Consider the following 24,638-nt stretch of genomic DNA (forward strand, 5'->3'; position numbering starts at 1 on the left):
TTTTATTATAATTTACTCAAATAACACATACACACGTGGAAATTATAATTCAATTTCGGAAATACATTTTAATTTTTAAGCTTATACTATCATTTTGATAAAGTCCCTTATGGGCTTCCATATCTGTCAATGCTTTCAGCTAAATGGGAATAACTATGTTGCTTATGTGGAGATCATGGATGTATAGATCCATGGTGGAGATGCTCTGGATGTATAGATCCATGGTGGAGATGCTCTGGATGTATAGATCCATGGTGGAGATGCTCTGGATGTATAGATCCATGATGGAGATGCTCTGGATGTATAGATCCATGGTGGAGATGCTCTGGATGTATAGATCCATGGTGGAGATGCTCTGGATGTATAGATCCATGGTGGAGATGCTCTGGATGTATAGATCCATGGTGGAGATGCTCTGGATGTATAGATCCATGGTGGAGATGCTCTGGATGTATAGATCCATGGTGGAGATGCTCTGGATGTATAGATCCATGGTGGAGATGCTCTGGATGTATAGATCCATGGTGGAGATGCTCTGGATGTATAGATCCATGGTGGAGATGCTCTGGATGTATAGATCCATGGTGGAGATGCTCTGGATGTATAGATCCATGGTGGAGATGCTCTGGATGCAACTGTCCAGTTTAGGAGTAGACGTCTGTCGATAACGTCTGCCACGCGCATGCGCAATGACCGGAAATGCTTCGCGCGGTTTGCGCCTCACCGACTGTGAACCTGTCAAATAAAAGGTATCATGTCCTGATTTTGATATTCAACATCACAGTAAGTAAATTAATGTAACACAAATTATAAAGTCCGATGTCGTATCCTGTGCGATGTATGTTTACGGTGCTCAGTGCCTCCTGAACGTTAACTCGGAAAGCAAGTCAGTTAACAGTAGAGCTAGCTAGCTAACGTCACCGCTGCATTAGCAGCAGATATATTTAAGCTAACGTTACTTTTAAATAGTGAGGCTATTGATTTGACTGGTCAGCGCAGGTCCGTAACCTATAAAGATTGATGTAATCTTATGGCAAACTAAATGTACAGCAGCAGTTATGTAAAGTACTGAGCTAAAGTGACTTTAGGTTTACATTAGCAGCGTTAATGCAGGAATGGTCGTTACATTTGCTAGTGTTAGCCAGCTAGTTTAACTAAATGGCTGTAATGATTAGCATCTCACTAACGGTTTGGAAAACGGTCCCACTGAACCAGTCAGAGAGGTCACTGCACATGGAGCTTGATTTACTGCCTAACTAGCCTAACAAATCACATCATGTTGGAATTATCCTAGTTTTAGATGAGGTCAACTCATGTTCAAGTAACGCTGATGTTCGCAATTGCCTCCACAGTCACTCTGAAGACAGTAGGGTCCAGCAACATTAAAGAATGGCACAGGTTCAGGTCTCACAGGTGGGAATACAAACCTTATCAAAACTACTATCAATTACAGTCACTTTAACAGTTGTCGTTCAAGTTATAGGGAAAAGTTAACTTTGATTTACACTTCTCATGTCATGTGTAGTTGGAGAAAGTCATTGAGGAGGCGTTAAAGAGTGGGGATGTCCAAGCACTGGATGTGTTCCTGCAAGGGGGCATACATGAAGGGATGTCAGTAAAATGTGCCCACCAGTTTCTCACCAAATTGGATAAGCTTGTCAGCAGGGTAAGATGAAGCCAAGCACTCCCACTATGCCATGATGCTCTGTTGCTTGCAGGTTCATTGATGCCATGTTTGTATTGTTTATGCAGAGTTTAGATCAAAAAGATTCCAAATCAGCCAGTTTGGGTTTCGCTATCCTGTACAAGTTTGGGAAAAACCTGAAACTACCTGGTGATCGTGAAGGTCTGTCAGGATTAATAGCAGAAGGCCTGCTCAAAAAGATAAGTATACATGTATTGCATACAGGCACAAAGTGTATAAGTCTTCTATAAGTAGCTGTACATAGTAATTAATTGAACCTGGTTTTGTGCACATGGTGCAGTGGTTTGAGAAATGCAGGCAGCTGTGGATCCAATGTGGCCCGCAGTGGGATGAGATCTTGTTCAACCTCTCTGAGGACTTCTTTGATGCCTTAATGGTGAGCTAATGTAGAACAGTAAAACACTCTTTGTGTAATAAAAGTACTGTTACTTGTACCACTCACGTTATTATAATAATGTAATATCATAATGTAAAACAATTTTTGCTCCTCTCTTTTACAGGTGGTTCATGAGTCATGCAAAGAAGGTACACTCTTTGTGTCTATCCATCCTTAGTACGGTGTTGTCATCTTCAATTAGCCCTTTTTAGGACCCAAGTTAAAACTTACATGCTTTTATTCCCCCTGGAATGTTTTAAAAAAAAAAAACATTATTTATTTAGAAAAGTTGTAATCTTAAAATCGCTGTATTTCTTGAATGTTTTTGTTTGTTCCACAGATAGGAAATTGTTAAATTCTCTTTACACAAATTTTTTCATCAGACAAGGCCAGCTCCTTAGAACCAAGTCAAAATGTCAAAAAATGTCATGATGTGTATAAGAAACTGCTTTGTCCCTATTCACAGTATTGCCACATACATATTTTTTTGTAGGAACACACAAAATCACAGAGTCCTTCCTGTATCCTGTTGGTCAATTGGCAGTAGACCCCAGAATCTACGTCCTGATCCAAAAAGAGGTTTGATAGGCTTATTTTGGAGTAGCATTAAAAATCTTGAATCATGTATTTGCTCTTAAGTTACCATTCTAATAATGTTCCAACAGGCTATTCAGAAATTTAATTTAATTCTGGACAAAATCCCTGTGGAGCTCAAGCGAAAGAAGAATATCCTAACATCACAGGAGGCCTCAGATATTATGTAGGTCGTAGTGGTTTCTTATAGTATAAATCGCTCTTACCTTTTTTAACAGTATACACATGCTCTTGAACTTTTGCTTGTATCATATTTCTGCAGGCTCAAGCTGGCTGGTCAGATAATAGAGGGTGGTGGTAAGTTTTTTTCTATGAATATTACCATTTCTATTCTCACAAAAAACATATGCAGACATAAAAAAGGTACAACAGTTTGTTTGTGTCAGATTACGACTTGCAGACAGCCCTGATGGAGGCATTGTGCAGAATGGCTACTCCTGACCAGAGGAAGGAGCTGGCAGATCGATGGTTCAGCATGCAGCACATGGCCAGAGCATTTGTCAACATCCGTGATTCTGAGTTTGAGACGGTAAAAAATTGTAATTTATCCAAGTGCATCACCTTTGCCTCTCATTTACATTTACATAAAATTACAACAGCTGCTCAGCTACAAAGAATTTAATGTTAATGCGTGTGATTTCAGGATTGTCGCAAGTTTCTGAACTTGGTGAACGGGATGCAGGGTGACAGGAGAAGGTACAGAGATACCATAGCTCAGCTAAAACGCCTCCCCAAACTGTGTGTGGGGAACTTTAGGTGTCATTAGTTGCCACTTAAAATAGTAATATATTGATTTAACTGTTTTCTCAAAACCTTGAGTCTAGCACAATGAGTGAATAAGAGTGACTGTTCCTCCTCTATCCCCAGTGGTATCACCCACCTATCGATATGTAATTGTGTACTAGCTAATTTCTAACAATATCTTTTCATTAAATTCAATGAAAGTACAAAGTATTTGGGGGGGGCTTGATAGGACAAAAGTATGGAACACATGAATGCACATAACTGTATAACAATGTCCTCTCTGTGCTATAGAGTATATTCCTACCCCTGTTTGGAGGTTTATCTGGGCAAGTATGAGGTCAGTGTCAAAAGGATTTCTATGTTTTACAAATTGGTACAGTTTAGTCCATTTAAGCCTTAAGATAGCTTGCATATAAGGTGAAATGTTACATGATGTATTCCTCAGTGTATTAGGAGATGTGTTAAAAGGATTGTTGTTATGGTTCCAGCTGCTGATGCCCACTGATGAGAAGCTGGAAGAATTTTGGATTGACTTCAACCTCAGGAGCCACAGCATCTCCTTTTACTTCTCTTTGGCTGATGAAGAAGCACAGGTACCTCAAGATCATTAATGAAAGTGGAAATCTAAGAATGCAGCATTTAGATTATCAACAGGAGATGTACAGTGTATCTGTTAGAGCCTGACATAATGTGGTCTCTCCTTCATTAAGGAGGGCCAGTGGGATACTATATGCATCAATGAGAATGAAGTCAAAAGCTACACTGTCACAGGTAATCAAAACTTTTAAACTTGTTTTATGGCATTCCATGCATCCATCCATACATGGATAGAAAAATAGCACTTGTCTGCCAAACCAGAGGCATTTTGATACATGAATCAACTTGATAGATCTATGTGTCATTAACCAAGAGCGCTAAACTTCATGAAGATAATATCCCCTTTTGATTTGTATGTGACTACATTTGTTCACATTTATGTGTGTGTTTGTGTGTAACCATAATACAGCGTGCTCTTTATTTCCAGAGGAGGGCAAGAGGCACATCTTGCAGTTAAAGCTGTCGGAGGTGCTGGTCATGGGTGCGGTGGAAGGATCAATTCTTACCATCCACTTCAGCTCCTCCCTGGACATCCTGCAGGCTGCTCGTAGTGTCTATGGACACAGTAAAAACAAAGTAGGCTGTGGCTTATTCACTCCATCCTTATAGGAGGCCACAATATCAGTAAGAATATTTATTTGTCAGTTTGCATTAACAAACAACTCTTCCCGTCAGGACTTTGTGGGAAAGAAAGGCACATCTGTAGTGAAGACTACAGTTAAAGTTCTAATGGAAGAGAACAGCTCCCAGGTAAACAATGGTCTGTTAACATATTGACACAAATTGTCAAATACAAGATGTAAGTTGTGTTTCATAAATGGGGTATGGCCGAAGACAAAACATCTCGTGGCTGATGTTTGTGTTTAGAAATTAGGTCTTTTTTAATGTGATATTATTGTATCAGAAGCGCATTTTGAAAACAGCTTCCTCTGTGCAAACCAGCTTTATAGCTGTGACGTGTGTGTGTGTGTGTGTGTGTGTGTGTGTGTGTTTACAGTATACTTCATGTCCCTCTCCATGCAGGTTGTTCCAGAGAGTCAGGTGTCCCATGGTGAAAGTGAGAAAAGCACTGTCCCTTACCCTTTGCCTGCCCCGTCTGCACCTGTCCAGGTGACACAGCTTTGTATGGTATATTAAATCAAATATGAAGAAGTTAAGAGTCCTTTAGCAGAACACATGGGTTTGTCAATGACAGCTGTCTTTTGAAAGTTCAGTGAGCTCATGAACTCACACAACCAGGCTCCCCAGTTCTTTTATTTTTGTGGTTACAGTAATTAATACTAATTCAGTCAATATGTGGTCAATATATTATTTTTTTCTGATGACCTATTTCATGTAACAATACAGTACATACCCTCAATATACTTTATGCCTATAACTCATCAGTAGATTCTTTGAGAGACAGGATAAAGGATAGTGAAAAAGGCCTTTCTCAAGACTGTTGTGGCTTTGATGGACTTCAGTTGAGACTGTGCACAAATCTAATTACTCTACTATCCTGTGTTATGACTGCATTGAAAAACAAAAACAAATATAATTTAAAAAGTGTAATTGTTGGTTACAGTTCCACTGTGAAAATATGCACTTGACACTTAGCTGTAGATCACTCACTGAAACAATGGCCAGTAGGGGGCGTAGATAGCAAGGGAACTAACCATATCAGGTTCAAGTATTTGCTCTGCCAAGGAGTCATGATCCACAGTATGTGATCCTGTACTATTAGCTTAATGTGGAATAGATTCCTATATATATGAGATCATTTGAGATTCACATTTAATTTGACAATTAAAGTAGGCCACACTGAAAATTCACAAACACAATCATTCTGATTCTCCCTCCAGACGGTGACCCCAGCCAAGATGAGGATGTCAGAGTCCACCACCTTCATCAGCAGCAGTGGAGGAGGAAGTGTGCACAGTGCCCGTTCCCTCTCTGTTGTGATGCCATCAAGTAGGTGACACTAGAAACTGTTTAAATTTCTGTCACATCAGTGTCATTGTTATTGTATTATGTTGAATGAATACAGGGTCAATAGTACAATACTCAAACATTTATTTGCATTAAATCTGTTTCACTGAACTCTTTGATTACATGTTTCCTGTTACAGTGCCTCCTGGACTTTATTGGTGTCCAGGAAAGATGAGCAGTGTACTGTTGACCTTTGTTTACAAGATAAACATAAAACAACATTCATAAATTTAAGTGTACACTGTTTTTTTTAGATCACATTACTGTGTCCCTTAGTTGGGGAGGAAACCGCATATATATTAGTAGGTCGCATCTATTGAGAGATGTAAACTAGTTAAATAATTATAAACTAAACTCAGATGTCTTGAAAGATTTTTCTTTTTTTTTTCAAAACATTTTTTTCATATCTTTCATTTCATAGTCTCCGTTGGACAAATTCATTCTTTACAGTGTGTCAACTTAACATCTATCAAGATTCTTGTCATATCCATATTAACATCCACAAGACTTGTGGTTCAAACCATTCCAGGCAGTTGTAACGTCTGATGGGAAGCTCCTTATGAAAATTCTGTTCTTATTTTCTGCAAAGAAAGTGAAGATAAATTTAAGCTAGGCGTGCAGATTCAACTCTCAACTATGACAATGTACTCTTCTCCCATTTAGACACGTCAGCCAAGGGTAAAGGCAAGCCATCCCTGGAGATGGTTCGTTCTTGTGATAGGAAGGGTGACTCTTACCTGGGAGAGCTAAGGACGACTGCTAAGACCTTCAGTCATGGCGCAACACCTAACAACTCATTAGTAGGTAGCATGATAGAGCAGGTAAGAGACATACTTAATATGCTACCTGAAAAATGTCATATTGTCTTTGCTTTTGACAATTTGCTTTAAATCATGGTGTCTGTCTTAGAGTGACACGTCTCTACAGAGCATGGCTTCCAAACAGGCCAGTAAGAGTAAAGATGGCAAACACAAAAAGGTATAATCACCAAATTATTATGTTAATAAATAAGTTTAGCTAGTATGTGTTGTCTACTTTTATTTTACTGTTTTAAGTATATGATCATGTGACACGATTGAAATATAAACACAGCTATATTTCTTTTCAGTCTTTTTCATGATTACATGTATTTATTATTAAATTTAAATCTGATACCCCAAGGCCCAGATAATGTTTGACACTATTGGTCCCAACCTCCCCACCAAATAGGATTTCTATTTAGCTTGACAAGGAAATCTTGTAAAATTTGGCCTGACAATCCTGTTTTGTATGTTATTTCAGTGGAAGGAAAGCTGTATTTGCAGAAATTACAGTATAGCATTTTGTAACATTTGTTGTCTCTGTTTGTCCTACAGAACATACCACTGGCAAAAGCAGCAGATATGGTTCTAGCTGGACAGGGAGAAGAAGAGCCGATAGGTATTGTATCGCTATGGTGACTTGACTTTGGCTCAGGCCAGAAATAGAGCTACATTGTTTTTCTAGTCTTGAACTCACAACTCATCTTTTTACCTACAGAAAATAGTTTTGTGCCTGATACCCAACCCAGCAGTAGCAGAAACACGTAAGCACTGTGACTGTGATCAGCGTAGCCAATGCTCTGATAGGTAATGTTGTGTGTATTTGTGTTAATGCATTATGACATGGATATCTAAACATTTTTATTTGTTTAAAAAAATAGATCCTCTAACTGGAGCAAACTGTCGGTTTCTGAAATGCTAATGATGCCCACACAGAAAATTGCTTCTCTGCCAAGACCTGGTAAGCAAAGAAGTCAACAGATATCATATAAGACGTCACTAAATGTTATGCATATTAAAAGCTAGTACCACACACACAATCTAGCTAGATAAAAATGTATGCCATCTAACTTTTATTTGGTTATGAATTATTTTGTCCCTTTAGAGCCTCGTTCAAGTTTGTCACAACAGCAGGAGCACCAGTCCTCAGCACAGAGATCATCAGTTCCACTTCACGGCCCAATCAGCCAAAAGCAATTCCACACCGAACTCACCCAGCGCCTGAAGCCATTCCTCAGCAAGGGGAAGCAGGATCTTGCACCTCAGGAGCCAGCTCTACCCCAGAGAAAAATGTCTGAGAACAGAGAGGGCTCTAAAGACAGAAGCTCTGTGGAGCGGTGTGTTCCTAAAGAGCAGCAGGTTCAAAGAAATCGCCTGGTCAAAGGGACGAGCAAAGGCCAGATGTCACTGGAGGCCGATGCTTCTCCAATCAAAGCCCCAGCCAAGGCCTCCACGACCAAAGCTGTGCAGGAGAGAAGACCAGCCAACATAAAGGGTGAAACAAACAAGGCCCCCTCAAGCAAAGAGAAGGTATGAACTCTGTAGGCTTTAAGTAGCTTAATGTCCATTCAAAGGTTATTAATGATGTATATCATGACTCTCACACCTTCTGCTGTCTCTACTCAGAGAGATGTAGAGCTTGCAGGCAGCATGGTGAAGCTCATCTCCAGCCGGTATGAGTCCACAGCAAAACATACGACAGAAAATATCCCTCAGAGCTGCAGTCCTCCTTTGATCAACAGGTATACACGATGATGATTGTTGTGTTACATTTTGTTGTAAATACACACACTGCTTGCATACATGCCACTTATTGACTGTTTGTGTTTTAGTAATAGGCCGATCTTCAACATGAGCTGGTTATCTACTGTTAAAGTAAGTGATCACTACTTGATTTATGGTGAGCTGTAACTTAAAGTTACTTTACTCCTGCTTGATTTACTAAAGGTGATCTTTATCTGCTAAAGAAAGAACTATCTGGAGCTGTGAGCCTAAAGAAATCAAACAACAAAACTGCAACAAGCTATAAAAAACAGAGGTAATTTAATTTAGTTAAATTGTTTAGATGTTTCTGTGGCTTTTAGTGCATTTTAGGATGTATTTAATGCCTTTTTTCTGTTACACAGAAAAGACATTTATGAATTCAGCATTGATGCACCATTGAGTATTTGGGTAAATATTACTTATGTTAGTATTGTATATCATTAATAAATTATACCTGGGTTATCGGTATGCCAGTGTAGTGTTTAAAGTCTGTTTTATTGCTTTTTAGGGAAAGGACAAAACCTTCAACAACACTTCTGCCATATCGAGCAGGCACGTCTGACAATTGAGAATGGCCTTGGGGTTTATTTTTTATGAAATATAACCTGTGAAACAGAGGATTTTGTCTAATTTCATACTTGCCATATTATTTTATAGTAGCATCCATGACTCCTCAGCATTCCCCAGCACAACCAAGAAAGGACAACTTGTGGCAAAAGTATGCTTCCATCATAATTCATTTGTTTTTTTTGTTTTATTATAATTGTGCGTGTGTGTGTGTGTGTCAGTACTTGCTGCATGTGTCCTCACATGCTTCTGCTCCTGTCAGGAAAATGCAGTAGTCACACTAAAAAGTTGAAGTGCACTGTATGCTAACCAATAAGACATCTCACTCTCTCTTTCCATGCATCAGTCTACCTGTCTTCCACTACTTTGTGTGTTGCAGGTAAATAGGCATGTGAAGAAACATCTGTTCAGTGACTCAGACACAGACTGTGCCACGACAGAGGTCAGCTGGCTGAGGGAGTCGGGCAGGAAGCCCAAACCCAAAGTTACCAAATACTCCAGACAGGCGCCTGTCAAGCCCAAAGCTGTGTCACCTCATGCTTCATGTAGGCAATTAAAGCCACACGTTCATGCTGTTCACAGTCTGACATCCATCACATCACATAAACATAGTCATAATAAGTTTTGTTTTCTTGCAGATGAATCTCAGGATATACCACCATCCTCTCAGAAACTTCTAAATGGCAATACCAAACCCAATAAGGTAAGGCAGTATTGTTGTTTTCAGTACATAATGTGCTTTGAGCCTGTGATGCACTATCCCATTCAGCCACAGTGTGTCATTGTTGTTTAATCAGAAGAAGCCTGATATGAAGGAGAGAGTGGAGCAGCCAAAGAAAACAGTGAAGCCAGCAGCAGCACCTAACAGACCAAATGCAGCAAACAGGAGGCCTCAGAGAGCTGCAGCCATCACTACCAAGAGCTACAAGGAGCCAGACACTGATGAGAGCCAGTCAGAATCAGAGAAGCCTCCTGTTTCCAAGGCAAAGAACTTTCCTCTATCTTATGTAATTTTCTCTTTTTTAAAGAGTACATAAATTGTTTAACATAACATAGTTGTTATGTTATTGTGTATGCACGTTGATGAGACAACGTTTGTGCTGATCAGAATATATGATCTCCATTATCTGTCTGAGTTACTATGTATTGTGAATCTGCTTATACCAGGTACCATTTTGGTATTTTGTCAATGAAAGTAATGATAAGACCAGTGTGATCAAAGTCAGCATTGCAATGGAGCAATCCAACAAATAATGATACCATATTTCATGCGGTCAGAATTGCAGTACAGTTAGTACTGTACAGGTAGTACACGTGAACAATTGAATGGTATATTGTTTGAAAGCCAAGTACTTGGTGTTGAGCACAGTTCAATCAAAGAGATGGAAGTTAATTACAGTGCTGTTGCAAATAGAGTGAAATCATACTGTCTTTGCCCACTAATAATAGTCCCCCTCCATCGATCATCTGGAGCATGCTGAGAAAACTCACAAGGCTGCTCAAGTGATGAAGAAAAAGACTGCCAGCCATCAACCAACCAAAAGCTATATAAAGCTGGAGAGAAAACATGGCAGCAACCAGTTAGAGTTGGTGTCAGAGCCGAATCACCAAATCACCAAATTTACTGATTTCACATGTCTCAACAATACATATCAACCGCCCGCGTTTCTACCTGGAAGTGACTGTTGTTGTTACAATCAATCTGAGCTCACAGTGCTCACAATGCCACAGATGGATACAGTTCTTCTCCAGGCATCATATATTGTTTTCAGAGCAACAAGGATAGAATTCAAATAGTCTTGTGGCTGGCCAGTTTAGCTACAGGCAACTTTTCTCAACAAGCTTTACATTGTTGACAGGCCACACATCATCTACCTTACTGAGCTCTGTGGAATATACAAAACTTCTAGTTAGTAGCTGATTATGTTGTGTACAGTGTGAACGGGTAATATCATTTTTGAATGTGGCCAAACTGATCATCATTTTGGAATCATAGTTTGTATGAATAGTTGAAGAAATATTCAATTTCCTTTTTAGTCTGTCTGCCAACAGAAATGTTTTGTTGGCCAACAGGGGAGAAATGAGAAGACCTGTTTAGAGGTTCCTCAGATAAAGAAGAGAAAAAGCACCTCCTCCATGAGACTGGACAGCAACAAGCAGTCAAATCTGAAAAAGCCATCTGATCTCAAGGTGGGAGACCAGAATTGAGCACATCTGGTGATACTAGATTTATTGTATTGATTGATTGTTAATGGTCCCATTTGGAAAATTCTAGTTAAATTCTAAAGAGATTCTGCAAAATTCTGCTAATAAATATCAGCATAAAGAAAAACCTAGCTGGTGCAAAATGTTATAGCATTTATGAATAGCTGGTTAGATTACAATCATTGTTCCCAAACATCCATCTAGATACAGCATATATTTAACATCGGAAGTGTATCTTGTGTTTTCTTAAGTGTAGTAAGCTGGCAATGAGCCATGGTCCTGAAAGTGAATGGGTTTCGTGCTTGTTGATCATATATAACGGAAACACTGTTTTTCAGCAGCAGAGGCCTGAGAACGTTGTTCCAGAAACTTCAAAGTTCTATAAGAGAAATGCCTCGCCTGCCCAAGAACAGATGAATGCATTGAAGGATTCCTGGGCTGCGCGCCAGACCTCTTTTCAGCCGTGCCCTCCTTCTATCGAGAGGATGAGATGTAAGACTGTGGAAAGCCACTTGCCGACATCAGAGTTAGATAACAGTCATTTGACTCCTTTGACATCAGCTAATTTCTGTTAGATATTTCATGCTGAATCAAATGGTTTGTTAATTCCATCACAGTGGCCACATTACTGAATAACTTTTTTGCCACTTTGGCTTCTAAACTTGTTTCCCGTCACTGACGAACATTGCTTTTGCTCGAATTGCTTAAGCAAAGTAGATTGTGTAGCAACATAATGTTTGGTTTTCACTTAATTAAGCAACACTGCATGTTTATTTAATTAGCTCAAGAATGAATGAAGGCACCCATCTTTGGAGATTGTTCAGACTGACCCAAGTCCTTGTGTTAACAAAAAGCAAAAAGAGGATTCAAATTTGTCAAATTTATAGAGTATTGTTCACCTAAAACCCAAATTGTACTTTCTTCACTTGGCCTGCTCAGTTTCAGTCACGAGATACTTTGTATTAAAGCTGTAAAAGTGTTAAATGTGTAATAATGTTCATTTGCACTAGATGTGTTTTCACTCTCACTGCCTTTATGAAGAAAGTTGTAAGACCGTTACATAAATGACCCTATTGCTCTCCAACCTCTTCACTGTAAATTGATATTTAGAAAAGCATGTATATATTGACCTTCTATTCTCTGTGCAACTTCTGAGGCCAGCTGTTTGAACATCTGTGCTTATTTTGGACCCTCACAGCTGCCGAGAGGTCAGCCCCAACCTTGGGTTTGACCTGCTCCCCTCTCCTCACCCCGCGGGGATCCCCACTCCCTGCCTCCCCCGACCCTCCATGCCAGGACACCCCCTCGCCAATCCTGCTGCTACCCAAACCTCGCTCTACAGTCAGCAATAAAGGACACTTCAAGCCCTCCTGCTTCTACAGTGCAGAAAAGAAGCACAGCTCAACCAAGACTCAATCCATCCAGTCTGGCCCCTCTCTCCCCTCACTGACCCCTGTAGGTCAAACTCTAGCTGGACCTAGTGCAGAAGAGGTAAAACAGCACCTCTCTGACACCTTATGTAGGTCTTATCATCACGTGTGGATATGTGCTAAAGGTCACAACAACATTCAGAGATTTCAAGTGTAGCATAATACCACATGGATCCCTTTCACCCCAATACATCTCGGCTGTGTACCGAGAATGTTATGGACTTCTTCGGTTCTAGCGACTGGTGGGGAGTTCCCTGGTATTTAACATCTTTGAGTGATTCACACACCTTTACACTTCTTGAAAGTCATTGACGTCACTCAGCAGTCATGTGAGAATGACTGGAGTGATGTGAATGGAGGTGTGAGTTATTAGGTGACTGAAGGCCTTCATAAACAGTAACCTAGAATGTAAAGACATGGGTTTGTGAGCTAAACATTGCTGGTTGAAATTCCCATACCAGCTGAGAAAATGTGGTGTAGAAGAACTGTTTTTGAGTTTTGAGTTTTTTCTTGAAGCTGTTATATGTCATATTGAGTCTCAAACTGCTCCACCCTCAACTGCCAACAGTTGTCAGGAAGCCATTCACAGGGGGGTAAATGTGTGTAACCAGTCTAAATTCAACTTTCCCTGATATATACATTATGTAATTATGTAGATAATGTTGGAATTGCTCATGATGATCTGACTGATTAAGTAGCATGATTGAAATGACCTAAATAACTCCAGTCAGTGCAGATAATAGCACTCCAACACTTCATCTGTGCCTCTTTAATGCATCGTAGAAAAAGTCTTTATCATTTTACTGTCACTAATCCATGACAGACATGGTGATTAGACCCACTAAATCACTTGCCATATTTCCTCTTGTCCATCATTTTCTCATCACTTTCTGTCCCTCTTCTTTCATGTTTTTGTTTCCAGAATAGTCCAGTCCAGCAGCCCTCACCACCTTCATCTCCACTGTCTCGACCCGCTGTGCCCCTGTTGACATCTACACTGCTTGAGCTGGACAAGGTGTCTCTGCCCTCTCCTCCTCAGTTACCATTCCCTGAGGACACCGTCAACCATGGCCAACATTATGGTTTTAGCATGTCCTCAATATCGCAGGTTTCGCTGAGCGTGTCATCCACCAAGTCATCAGTAGTCAGTATAGGAGTTAAGGACAGCCCCACTGCTGTCTCGTCTATCAAAGCAGAGGTAGGTTCTAACCACACTTGATGTTTTATGATCAATTGATTATAATGGATGGATGGATGAGAGCACTGAAAGAGCATTAATGAGGAACTGAGTTATTGTAATTTTTAAATAGCTGTAGCCACCAAACAAACAACTAATGCATTACTGTCCATCCTAACAGAAATCACCACCTTCAGACCGAGACCCACAGCATGCACGGCATCTTCATATCTCAGGTAAAAGACCTTTCGTGTTCATATAGAATTCTTACTTGCTACTGTCTGAACTCAAAGCTACCTCACCTCTTCCCATAAATAAGGTTACAATAGTGTTACGAGTCCAAATTTCCCCAAATGGGTCCCATAGTCAAATCACAGATCTGTTGTGGAGGAAATCCTTGAGTTAAGAAACAGTTGTGTACTAGAAAATGTATTTAAACTGCTGCTTCTTGTTTCAGGACCCAGTCGCAAGCGCCACATTTCCTTGTCCAGCAATTTCGAGGAAGACGAAAAGGAAGAAAGGAAGAAAAGCAAGATGAGGGTGCAGCGTTCGCCTCGGATGAAACCCAGGAAGTTGTTCAAGTCCTGTAAGACATGTTACTACAAACATCATTCTAAAACTGAAAGCTGGGACACATATACTCGATTTAAAACAGTACAAAGGCACCCTTTTTTCCAGTTTTACTTGGCATCGCATTGAGTGTCAGGTGGTCTGTCAAAGAAAAGATCTTGTGGTCCGAATCCTAGTCTGAACAGCTGTCTGTTCAACATTAGAAATTCCAAAAGCACAAAGGTTCATTTGTTTTAGAATAAAAGGCATGTGAGGTACATTTTTTACGTATTAGATTGTATTCAACAACCAACAGAAAATGATTTCTTGAAGTAGTGTTAGAACATGTTTTTTTTTATGGTCGGCCTTGTTGAGATACGCATGCAGTGAAGATAATTGTTTTCAATGCCTTCTTTATAATTTTGGATGAAAATCATATTTGCAACCTGTATAATTCAAATGATACATTTGTTTTGGTAATCAACAAATTCGACTCTCTGACATTATTTCCTGCAACGGATCATTGGATGTGTCTGTCATACAGTTGTTGAGGTGTCTGCTGACAGCCATGTGAGCCAGGTGCTGTCTTCTTCCCAAACGATGAGCTCCAGTCACTGGGAGGCTGATGTCGGGGATGAAGACATGGACATGGATGAGGATTCAGAGTTGCCAAAACTTGCTGTAAACCCGAGTAACCTGTGCCAGCAATTCAGCTCTGAGCTAAAGAAGAAGTTCGAGGTTGGACATACACATACAACACACATATAAATAGTCACCAAGGCAAGAGAGTACTGACACACAACAGTATTAAAAACTAATGAAACAATGTGTTTTGTATGAGGTATGGTACCAATGTGTAGTTTTAAACTTAATGTATTCTCACAACTTCTCTTGAGCACGTCACATCTCATGTGTGCTTTGTTCTCATAATCCCACTGAAATGTTGAACATGATGGCCTTACTGAACCACTGTCTATTAAATGTGTTTGTAGAACCGTTATCAGATGATGGAGGTTTACAACAAGCAGTCTTTGAAGACCGTCCAGCAACATGTCTCCTCGCTCAACATGCAAGTTACCAAATACAGGTCAGTTAGTATGTAATTGATGTACACATTTGACTTTTGTTTTCCATTGACATATAGCTTAATTTGATGGCTGCTTACCCTCCAATGCGTGTGGTGAGAGAACGACCGCACAATCCACAGTCAGGAGTCAGTGTTCTAAGTTTACTCTGATAGTACATGAGTACTCTTCAGTGTCCTGTCTTTCTGCAATCTGAAAACACTCAACTTTTTGTTAGCTTTTCATTTTAGATTTCCACTTTGCTGGTTTATTCGCTCTCCTCTTCTCTACAGGACTCAGAGGCTTGAACGGGTTCAGGAGGTTCTCTTAGAAGAGATCTGCAAATTGGAGCAGGATGACACTGTGCTGAAAAACATGGAGAAAGACCTGGCTGTATGTAACTCTGTCTTAGTCTCTCTCTCCCTCTATCTATATGTCTTTCTAATATACACGCCCTCTTACGTAACCTTTTGGTGGAGAATGTGAAAAGTAATATCAGTAAAAACAGAATATGCAATCATAGAATATTCTGGTAAATGAGACTGACTTGAAACTAACTACTATGTGATCTGTTCTTCACGTTGATTTGACCTTAAAAGCGTTTGGTTTCTGTCCTCTCACAGATGTACTGGAAAAAGCAGAGCGTGGCGTTCCATTCTTACAAGGAGCAAGAAATCAGGAGGTGAAATTTAGGCCTGTGTGTGTGTGTGTGTGCGTGTGTGTGTGTGTGTGTGTGTGTGTAAGCACTGAAAGAGCCATGTTGTTAGTCTTATGCTGTTTTCCTGCCACACTCTGATCAATGCTGTTGCCACAGGCTTAAACCCATATGCTTTAGAAAAGGTTGAATAAAACACTTGTTTATTCATCGAAGCATGGATTAAAAGGATTAAGCAGAAAATATGTTTTTTCCTCAGGCTTATCATCATAAGCTAGATATGCTATTTTTTGGAGGGATGTGGCCGGCGCTTCTTCATATGACTAAGCTGAATTCACTGATGTTTATTCCGCAGGCTTTTTCCGACCAGTATCCAGCCAGGCCCCGCTAAGGGCCATCCTATCGGGAGAAAATATAATAAGGTTATTGATGCTTTTAAAAAAGGAATGAATGGCCATGATTTTCCTGTTAAATTTAGAGCAACCAAATTTAGAAATTAATCAATCCACCTTTTTCCAGTTCCAGTCTGATATCTGATTTTGGATATCTACTGATACCAATCTGGCTTTTCGGTGTTTCAAAACTAAAATTTCTCCAAACTAAGTACATGATGGGTTAGCTAACTGTTATTAGCACGCTCAGTTACAGACCCATGTTACATCACAGCAGGGTACTGGTCCAGTGGCCCCACCTGCATGTCAAACTCACAGAACTCTAGGAGACAAAAAATATGCGGACTACTGGATATCTGTGTACAACTGTTGTTAAAAAGGAATGTAAAGGAATATTTCATCCACAGATGAAAGTTCAGTCATTATCTAATCACCATCATGCTGGTGGAAGGTCAGGGGAAGTTTCTTAGTCCTTTTTTTCTGGAGGTTCACAGCAAACCAGTGTTGCAGTATTGTCCTCAACAACTGAAGAAGATGCGAACTTGTCTTAAAATGTAAAAAAATCCCAAAACAAATTGAAATGTGAAATGACTTCATACAGCTCGTTACCTGAAAAAGTTGTTTATTAGTTATTTTACACTTAAAACAAGTCATCGTCTATTTCAGTTGGTTAGGAGAATAGTGCTTAAAAGCTGTTCTGCTGTGAAGCTCCAGAAATATTTTGTGGACCACAAAACTTCACCCGAGTTTTCCATCGGCATGCGGGTGAGTAGATAATGAAAGAATTATGATTTTTGGGTGAACTGTTCCTTTGGCTATGGGCTTAAAATTAAATTACTATATTTTTTATTTATAATTCAGATTTCAGAAAAACAGACTATGGAAAGGATCTGTGGGGTCCGCCCAACATCTTATGAGAGAATTGTGTCAGTTACGGGACCCAATTGCAATATTTGATTAATTCTGTCCAAACTCTATCCAAATCCATCAACATGCCTAGCCTCTCTCCATGCTATGAATAAGAAGTATGATATGAGCAGTGTCCTGTCATACATGCCAATAATATACAAAGAATAATAATAATAATAATAATAATAATATACAAAAAAGACACAAAATGTCTGATTTTGCTCAAAAACAAGGTTTTTGAGTTGACCCCATTCATTGTTTCCTCTGTCTGTAGACAGTGTGAAAAACACAATGTATATTATCCTGCTGCTTCAGTGATTCAGAGTGTTTGCTGTTAGATGGGTGCGCTGTGGCTTATTTGTGGCCATACAGCACAGATGTTATGCGACATAATGACAGGACGTGACGAGGCGAGGCCTTCCATTACACAGAATTTTGTCAACGTCTTTAGTTCTTTGTCATCTTGCTGGGTAGCTCCATCTGGACCAAAATGCACAAATCTGTAGAATTGATATTTCAGATCCATGCTTCCATAAACAGACTTCCTTGTAGGCGTTCTGCTTTATAAGACTTTGTTAGAAATGTGTTGGCTTCTTAATCACTGACATCTTCTGCAGCAGGTTAGTGTGGACTTTCAAATTGCTGAGACATGATAAAGTGCACTTTTTAACTTAATAATGTGCATTTAATGTTTTCAGTGTTTTCCCTTGAACCCGCCCTATCTTTACATTTCCATTACCTTTATCTTGTGTGTTCTCCCACATTCTTCGGCTGCGTGACTTTCTGTCTCCTTCCCTCCAGAAACGAGACCCTGTCCACAGCCCTCCAGAGTAACGTGTGTCACAGCGTGGAGTATGAGGAGAGACTATTCACGTCCCAGGTCTGATCCTCAAGCCTAAACTTCACAGCTGACATCTAATGTGTTGTCATATTGTTGCCCAAGTGTTAGACTTCTAATTAGCTGTGTGAATCCAGAGCTCAGGAAGATCAGAATGAGGAATATTCATTCACAGTTCATCTGTTTTTAAAAACTAGAACATGTCACCTCTGCCTGTCAACCTATCTATCCAATCGGTTTTCGCTGAGTGTCCTTTACAACATTTTGCTTATCTCATTGTCTCATGTGTCAACTCATCACCTTTACCGTTTGTCCTGACTGTGTCATCTTCTATGTTTCCACCGTCAAACCCTGCTGCCCTGTCTGTTATTCACAGATGTGCCTGATAAGAAAAGACATGAAGTCAGTCCAGGACAGACTTCTCAGTCAGATGGTGAGTAGACATGACACACAGGTCAGCGTGGACTAGAGCAGAAAAAATAGGCTGGTTTTCTTTCTGTCTTTCATTTAGTGTCCTTCACTCTGTCAACAGAACAAAAAGCCTGTACTGTCCTTTGAAGGCTTGTACAGAACATACAGTAGAGTAGAGAGAGTCGTGAGAAAGTGTTAGCTCTGAAAATAGTTTCTTTCCTGAATGTTTCTTTTTGTGCTTGTGTACTTTTTTGTAGCAAGAGGGGGAGATTCGGAGTGTGAAGAGCAGTCTGCATGCTTTGTTTTTCCCCTGATGGAGCCAGGTTTTCAGCTGAACAAAGTCCTGCCAAAGTTCTCTCCACTATAAACAAGGTTGTGTATTTCACCACACCGTGCACACTGCGCTGTGTACTTCAGCTCTGCTGATTTCATTTCAAAGTGTTTGCCTCAAGTGTTGATTTTTCCAGGTTCTGCTTTTATTTAATGTTTATTCTGACCTGGATGCGTTGTTGTTATTTGTTTTTAATAGAAATGTTATGCTGATATTTATTATCTTATGAAATCTATAAATTCAAATATTTTTAGCGTTCTTTCAAAGTAAGTACAGATAATATTTGTTTTCCATGCCTTAAATGTTCTTGGTTCTGTGATGTTTTTGCTATAAGTTTCTGATTTCTTCATGTAGGTTAGTTAAGTTGAAAAACTAAATATTTGAAATGTTCAACATATCACTTGTTTTTAAATAACCTCTTTTACCTGACTGAATAAACGGTTTGAAAAATGAGAAAAGCCATTCTTAAAAAAGACCTTGTATTTTGAAGACAAGTAGTGCTTACAAAGGTTATTTCTCTTTTCAGTGAAGACATTGACGGTCTCATTCAGATTGACATACTGTATGTACAGTTAATATCAAATTCATCCCCGAACACCACCTTCCCTAGACTGCACAGTCTTTACACAGTCCAAGTGACACATTATTCATCAGCTAAGAAAAGGTGAAGCTGGTCACATGCACAACTTCCTCCCACTACACGGATTCACACCGCCTTGTCAAAGGAGTCCATGAAATAGTACAAAAAACAACACTGACTGAATGACAAGATTGTTTTTTTTCTCCCTCCGCTCTCATCCTGAGAGTCAGAGGCTCCACCAAAGTCCTCTTCCACCAGCCAGCTTCCATGTGGCGACGTTCAGTAGTCTCCAGGACACACTGCCGCAAACATTACCATCATCTTCTCTCCCACACCCGCGCCCTCACACCGCTGATATGATAGTCGAGGGTGCTGGAAGAATGCTAAAGACTCGCTGAAGACGAAGAGGCTCCAGGCTCTTTGAACTGTCACCGCTGAGCAGCTTCTAGCAGCTTTGGAAAATTTCTCAGCTCAGCATTTCTTCACAGAAGAATCTCCCTGCTTTCATGGTCGGTGGAACCTGCAGAGAAAGAACATGAGGATGAGACCGCGTGTGAAGGGGAGAAGTACAAACCGTGAGAGCAGAGGGTGCCTTTGTCATCAGCTACGAATGCAGCTATTAATCAGTTCTGTGGAGCTATTTTTAGCCCAGCCATTAAACGCTTTGAGGGGCTGGAGACGTACTCGCATCCAATCCTCCCTCTGGGTCACTGTTACAACTCACAACAAGGACCCCCGCTTTCCAAACAAGCTTAGCCAAGGACACCGTTCCATTTTATCATTTCTCCCTGCATGGCAGTACGAGCTCTCCCGAGGACAACCTCCCCCGCCTACCCCCATTTAGAAACACTCCCATCTATCTTTAGCTCCTCGGTGCTTTATGGATGAGCAAGGAGAGCTATATTTAGACCACTGCTGCCAAGAATACAGCACGCATGCATTTCCCAAACACACAATACACACGCATACCCTCAGAATACTGACCTCGTTAGGTGTTTGCTTGAGGCATGCACTTCCATCTCGGTGCTTTTAAACTCATTCAGCTCTTTTCGGATTGCAGCCTGTTGAGAAGAGGAAAAAAGAACATTAGCGTGTCCCTAAGTACATCCTAAGCCATCGCGGTGCTGCAACCTTTGAACAGCCAAGTGACAGCAGGAGGAAGAGATAATATAATCAGCCTAAAAAAATAAAAGAGAACCAGGGATTTGGGGAGATAAGCAGATAACAGCTACATGCAATGGGAATAGTCTTGATGAGCAACAGATCACAGAATTTGGTGGAATTTTGTTATCAGACTGACCCAAATAGTGAAGTGTTAGTGATAAGTCGGGTCACGACTGATTTGATGGGTCATAAAGGCTGGGGCCGCAACTAAAGATTATTTTCATTTTTTATTAATTTATCAATTGTTTTCTCGTTTAATTGATTAGTTGTTTGGTCTGTTAAATAACAGTGAAAAATGTTGATCAGATCATCAAGATACATAGCTAACTGTCCTAGAGGAGTAAAGAAACCAGGAAATATTGACATTTAAAAATCTGGAATCAGAATTTTGTCCTTTCTTTTCCTAAACAAAATACTCAAACCGATTAATCGATTATCAAAATAGTTGACGATTAATTTAATAGTTGACAACCAACCGATTAATCGTTGCAGCTCTAATAAGGGCTGACGTGTGGCTGTTATTTCCAAAAAAAAGTTTCTTCACAAACACACACCTTGTCAGCTGCCGAGAGCCGAGTCCAGGGCTTGTCTGCTCTCCTGTCGTAGTCCTGAGCTTTGGCCACCTCCACATAGTCACTGAAGCGGATCAGAATCTTTCTGTCTCGTAGCTCATCTACTGTGGGCCGCTGGTTGAGCTGGAAACACACAAGAAATTAAACATTTAGAGCCGGCTGCCATTCAATGGGAATTAGGTTTGTGTTTAGTTGATATTGTTGTGGGTGTTAGTTCTCATCACACACGAGTGCTTTTAAATGGAAATTTGTACCTTTCTGTTTAACCGCTGTTTGATCTCCCTCCTCTCCTCTTGCTCTGTCTGGTCGTTTCTCTCTGGGAAAAAGAAAACAGACAACATTTAGACTTTGTATCAGCAAGTCCATTTTATAAAAAAAAAAAAAATATGAGCATCATCACCATTCAGGTTATTAAACTGATGTAAAGTGTAAATGCATGTAATCCTTGAATCCCTGTACAGATTGAGCTCCTGCAGCTTCAGCAGGTTGTACAGTGAAACAGAAGGAATGTGCACTCATGCGTCCTTTTCTCCTGAATAATGTACCACACTGGGCGATCTGTGCTATTATTCATGCACCATCCTGCCCTGTCTTGAGTGTTTTCGATCAGAGATGAATTCACATATATTTTTTTTAATTGAATATAGTAGTTTGGAAAGATACATCGGGAGTGCTTGAACTTACGTTTCAAGATGTTCCGACTCTCCAGCTCCTCCACATTCGGTCTCTGGCTCAGCCTCCTGCGGAGAAACACCAGAACCACGTTTTGAACCATTTTTTCTCCAACCCCCGTCCCTGTCCTGTCCTGTCCTCTTTAAACCGGCTGTAGTTTCTTCACTGTGCGCGTTCTCGAGAGGAATCCCCTATGTCTCCATCTCGCATCCAAACCGCGGCTGTGTTGTTTCGGCAGAGGCGCTCCCCACATCTGGAATAATAGTCGAAGAAGCGCGATTCTCCGGTGCTGGAAGAATTCTCCACCAAATTATATTTCGATGTCAAGATGCTGCATTTCAGGTGCAGCTGCCCCGGCGCGTTTACTGTCCACAGCCTCTGATCCTCTGTACTACCCTCTCCGTCTCGGACTACAGGCGCTTTTGAACTGGGTCGTGATGTGCTGCCGGGGCGCGACTCCCCTAGTTTCCCTGGTTACTGCATGCATAATTTGCAGGGGGCGGAGCTTAGCGGGCTCCCACTCACGGCATCCCCAACCTCCTCCTGCTCTACACTGGGCTACTGGCACACTCATTTTAGTCGGGTTGCACCAGTTCATTTTATTTTTAGTCACGTAACAGACATTTTTTTTTTAGAGGAGGTGAAATGATCTATGTCAAGCAGGGAGTAAAATAACAGATTGGTAGATCGATTTCCTTTTTAATGATCTGATGCAATTCCAACATCTGTTCTTGCTATAATCAAGTTTAAACGTTCAGATCTCAGTATTCCGAGCCGTCACCTCGCCATCAAAGCATCCAAAAGGTCTCCCAAATCAAATGTTTTCCCGGAGTCCCCTGTGCGTGTGAACTATTCATACTTTTTGTATAAATAATAAATGTAAGCTGCACAACGGGGCTCAGCTCCAGACAGCATGCGGCACGCCCAACAGCACACCTCCAGAGGTGGAAAGGACAGAGAGGGGCAGAATGCCACCACGCAGCAGGACTCTCTTTATCCCCTCACCCAAGATGACACTGGACACTTTATAGTTCAAAGTTAGGTCACATGTACTGAGACCTGGACGCCTACAAAGCAAGTGGCCCAGTGTGTGCCACGGGGGTAGATGGGCGTTGAATAGCTTCTAAACTGTGTTGGTACTATAATTTGTGTCACAACAGATGCCAGCATTTAAACATAGAAGGCATCAGTAGCCTACTCGGCTGCGTTATGTAATACGTGTTTGTCTCAGGTTTGTTCTCTGCTTCAGAGGAGCAACACTGGCAGAGGAGAGAAACTGAATCAGATTTGTAGATATCTTTACATAATGAATACAGGTCAGCAGCCAGTATGTCTTAATTACCACATGCGTGACTAGACATCCAGCAGAAGAATGAGGAGTACAATAGACTTCTCTGACTCCACAAGTGAAGATTTAAAAAGGAACAGAAACACAAAAGAAAGTTATCTCAAGCACTTTCAGTGTTTTTGACATAATCAGAACGCAGGGATTTTATCTTTTCCTGTTTTCATTTGTGTCCTCTTCCTCTATCTTTGATGAAAAGGGGAAGCCTTTATAGTTTTTGATCAAATCAGGGATGTCTCATCAGGAGAGGAGCAGAGCCATCACGACCACTCTTCTCTGGCCACACGACTCCTCGCTAAACAAACAGAGAGACAAAGTGTTCCCAGAGCTCTCACAGCGCTATTACATTTTAAACAGATGAAACAGAAAATCACTTCCAAAGCCCCAGTGAATACGACCATCCAGCGTGTTATTGACCCGGCCGCTGAGTTGCTTAGCAACAACACTCGGTATCTTTGAGACAATGGAGTCCTCGCGCAGAAATTCTCACTTCTCCCTAGCAACACACTAATGTGGATTTCACTATCACACACAGAGCAGAATGTGCTTTACACAGACTGTGGCTATTTTTAGATTCACACCACCTTCTTTTTTTCATGCTTGTCAGCGAGCTGAATAAACCAGAGATCAGTGTCAATATTAAACATTATTCTAGTAACACAGTCAGGGTTTCTTCTTTGTGAGATAAAAATCACAAAACCTTACTTCTACCTGCTGCTCTCAGGTGACACATGAGGGTTTATTTGGGGCAGTGGTGGAATGCAAACCAAGATCATTTACTCAAGTCTGAATCCAAGGCACTTGTACTTACATATCAGTGTTTTTGTGTCAGTTTGTACTTCTTCTCTACTACATCTCGGAGGGAGGTATAGTGGTTTTTACTCCACTACATTTGTCTGACAACTTTACTGGCTTGTTGCTTTTCATGTTATGTTTTTCATACACTTCCTATCCAGTGAAAATCATGTATGTTCAAATGTGGTGATTTTTACCTCCGCCAAGGAGGTTGCATTTTCACCTGCGGCCTTTTATTGGTTTGTTGGTTTGTTTGTCAGCAGGATTAGACAAAAACTACTGAACGGATCTACAATCTATCTACGTGAGTCGGCAGAAATGTTCACAGACGAGGTGACGTTTTAAAATTGTATTCACGTTCGCAGACTTTCTTACTCTCTGACTCACTCCTGGAAGTTATAGCGACAGGTGACCAAATGAAACGCACCATTACT

General features: G+C 40.6%; 2 protein-coding genes across 2 annotated transcripts in view; one reads left to right on the forward strand and one right to left on the reverse strand.

The window, feature by feature from the left end:
- Window positions 1–717: 717 nt before the first annotated feature.
- Window positions 718–19,170, forward strand: sycp2 (synaptonemal complex protein 2). Its single transcript, XM_073469784.1, has 46 exons — window positions 718–783; window positions 1,353–1,413; window positions 1,526–1,666; window positions 1,753–1,884; window positions 1,977–2,081; window positions 2,206–2,230; window positions 2,575–2,660; window positions 2,747–2,841; window positions 2,938–2,972; window positions 3,062–3,204; window positions 3,319–3,371; window positions 3,711–3,756; window positions 3,908–4,012; window positions 4,130–4,190; window positions 4,444–4,592; window positions 4,692–4,766; window positions 5,040–5,120; window positions 5,858–5,966; window positions 6,657–6,805; window positions 6,894–6,962; window positions 7,340–7,403; window positions 7,503–7,548; window positions 7,666–7,745; window positions 7,890–8,314; window positions 8,411–8,526; window positions 8,617–8,659; window positions 8,752–8,822; window positions 8,911–8,956; window positions 9,057–9,100; window positions 9,206–9,266; window positions 9,495–9,660; window positions 9,754–9,818; window positions 9,913–10,098; window positions 11,189–11,305; window positions 11,662–11,812; window positions 12,519–12,811; window positions 13,673–13,948; window positions 14,109–14,163; window positions 14,385–14,513; window positions 15,021–15,214; window positions 15,469–15,563; window positions 15,834–15,933; window positions 16,164–16,222; window positions 18,298–18,376; window positions 18,711–18,767; window positions 19,003–19,170. Exons 2-46 carry the CDS (start codon window positions 1,390–1,392, stop codon window positions 19,057–19,059), a joined length of 4,758 nt encoding a protein of 1,585 aa, XP_073325885.1. The 5' UTR covers window positions 718–783; window positions 1,353–1,389; the 3' UTR covers window positions 19,060–19,170.
- Window positions 19,171–20,091: 921 nt separating this feature from the next.
- Window positions 20,092–24,638, reverse strand: part of phactr3a (phosphatase and actin regulator 3a) — a 36,728-nt gene continuing 32,181 nt past the window's right edge. The window contains exons 8-12 of the mRNA XM_073471026.1: window positions 22,077–22,132; window positions 21,647–21,708; window positions 21,375–21,515; window positions 20,641–20,717; window positions 20,092–20,176 (exon numbers count right to left, since the gene is read on the reverse strand). Of these exons, the coding sequence (XP_073327127.1) occupies window positions 20,161–20,176; window positions 20,641–20,717; window positions 21,375–21,515; window positions 21,647–21,708; window positions 22,077–22,132 (352 nt within the window). The 3' untranslated portion in view covers window positions 20,092–20,160. The remainder of the gene's footprint in view (window positions 20,177–20,640; window positions 20,718–21,374; window positions 21,516–21,646; window positions 21,709–22,076; window positions 22,133–24,638) is intronic.

This window comes from Pagrus major, chromosome 7 (genome assembly GCF_040436345.1).
Source record: "Pagrus major chromosome 7, Pma_NU_1.0".
Classification (NCBI taxonomy): domain Eukaryota; kingdom Metazoa; phylum Chordata; class Actinopteri; order Spariformes; family Sparidae; genus Pagrus; species Pagrus major.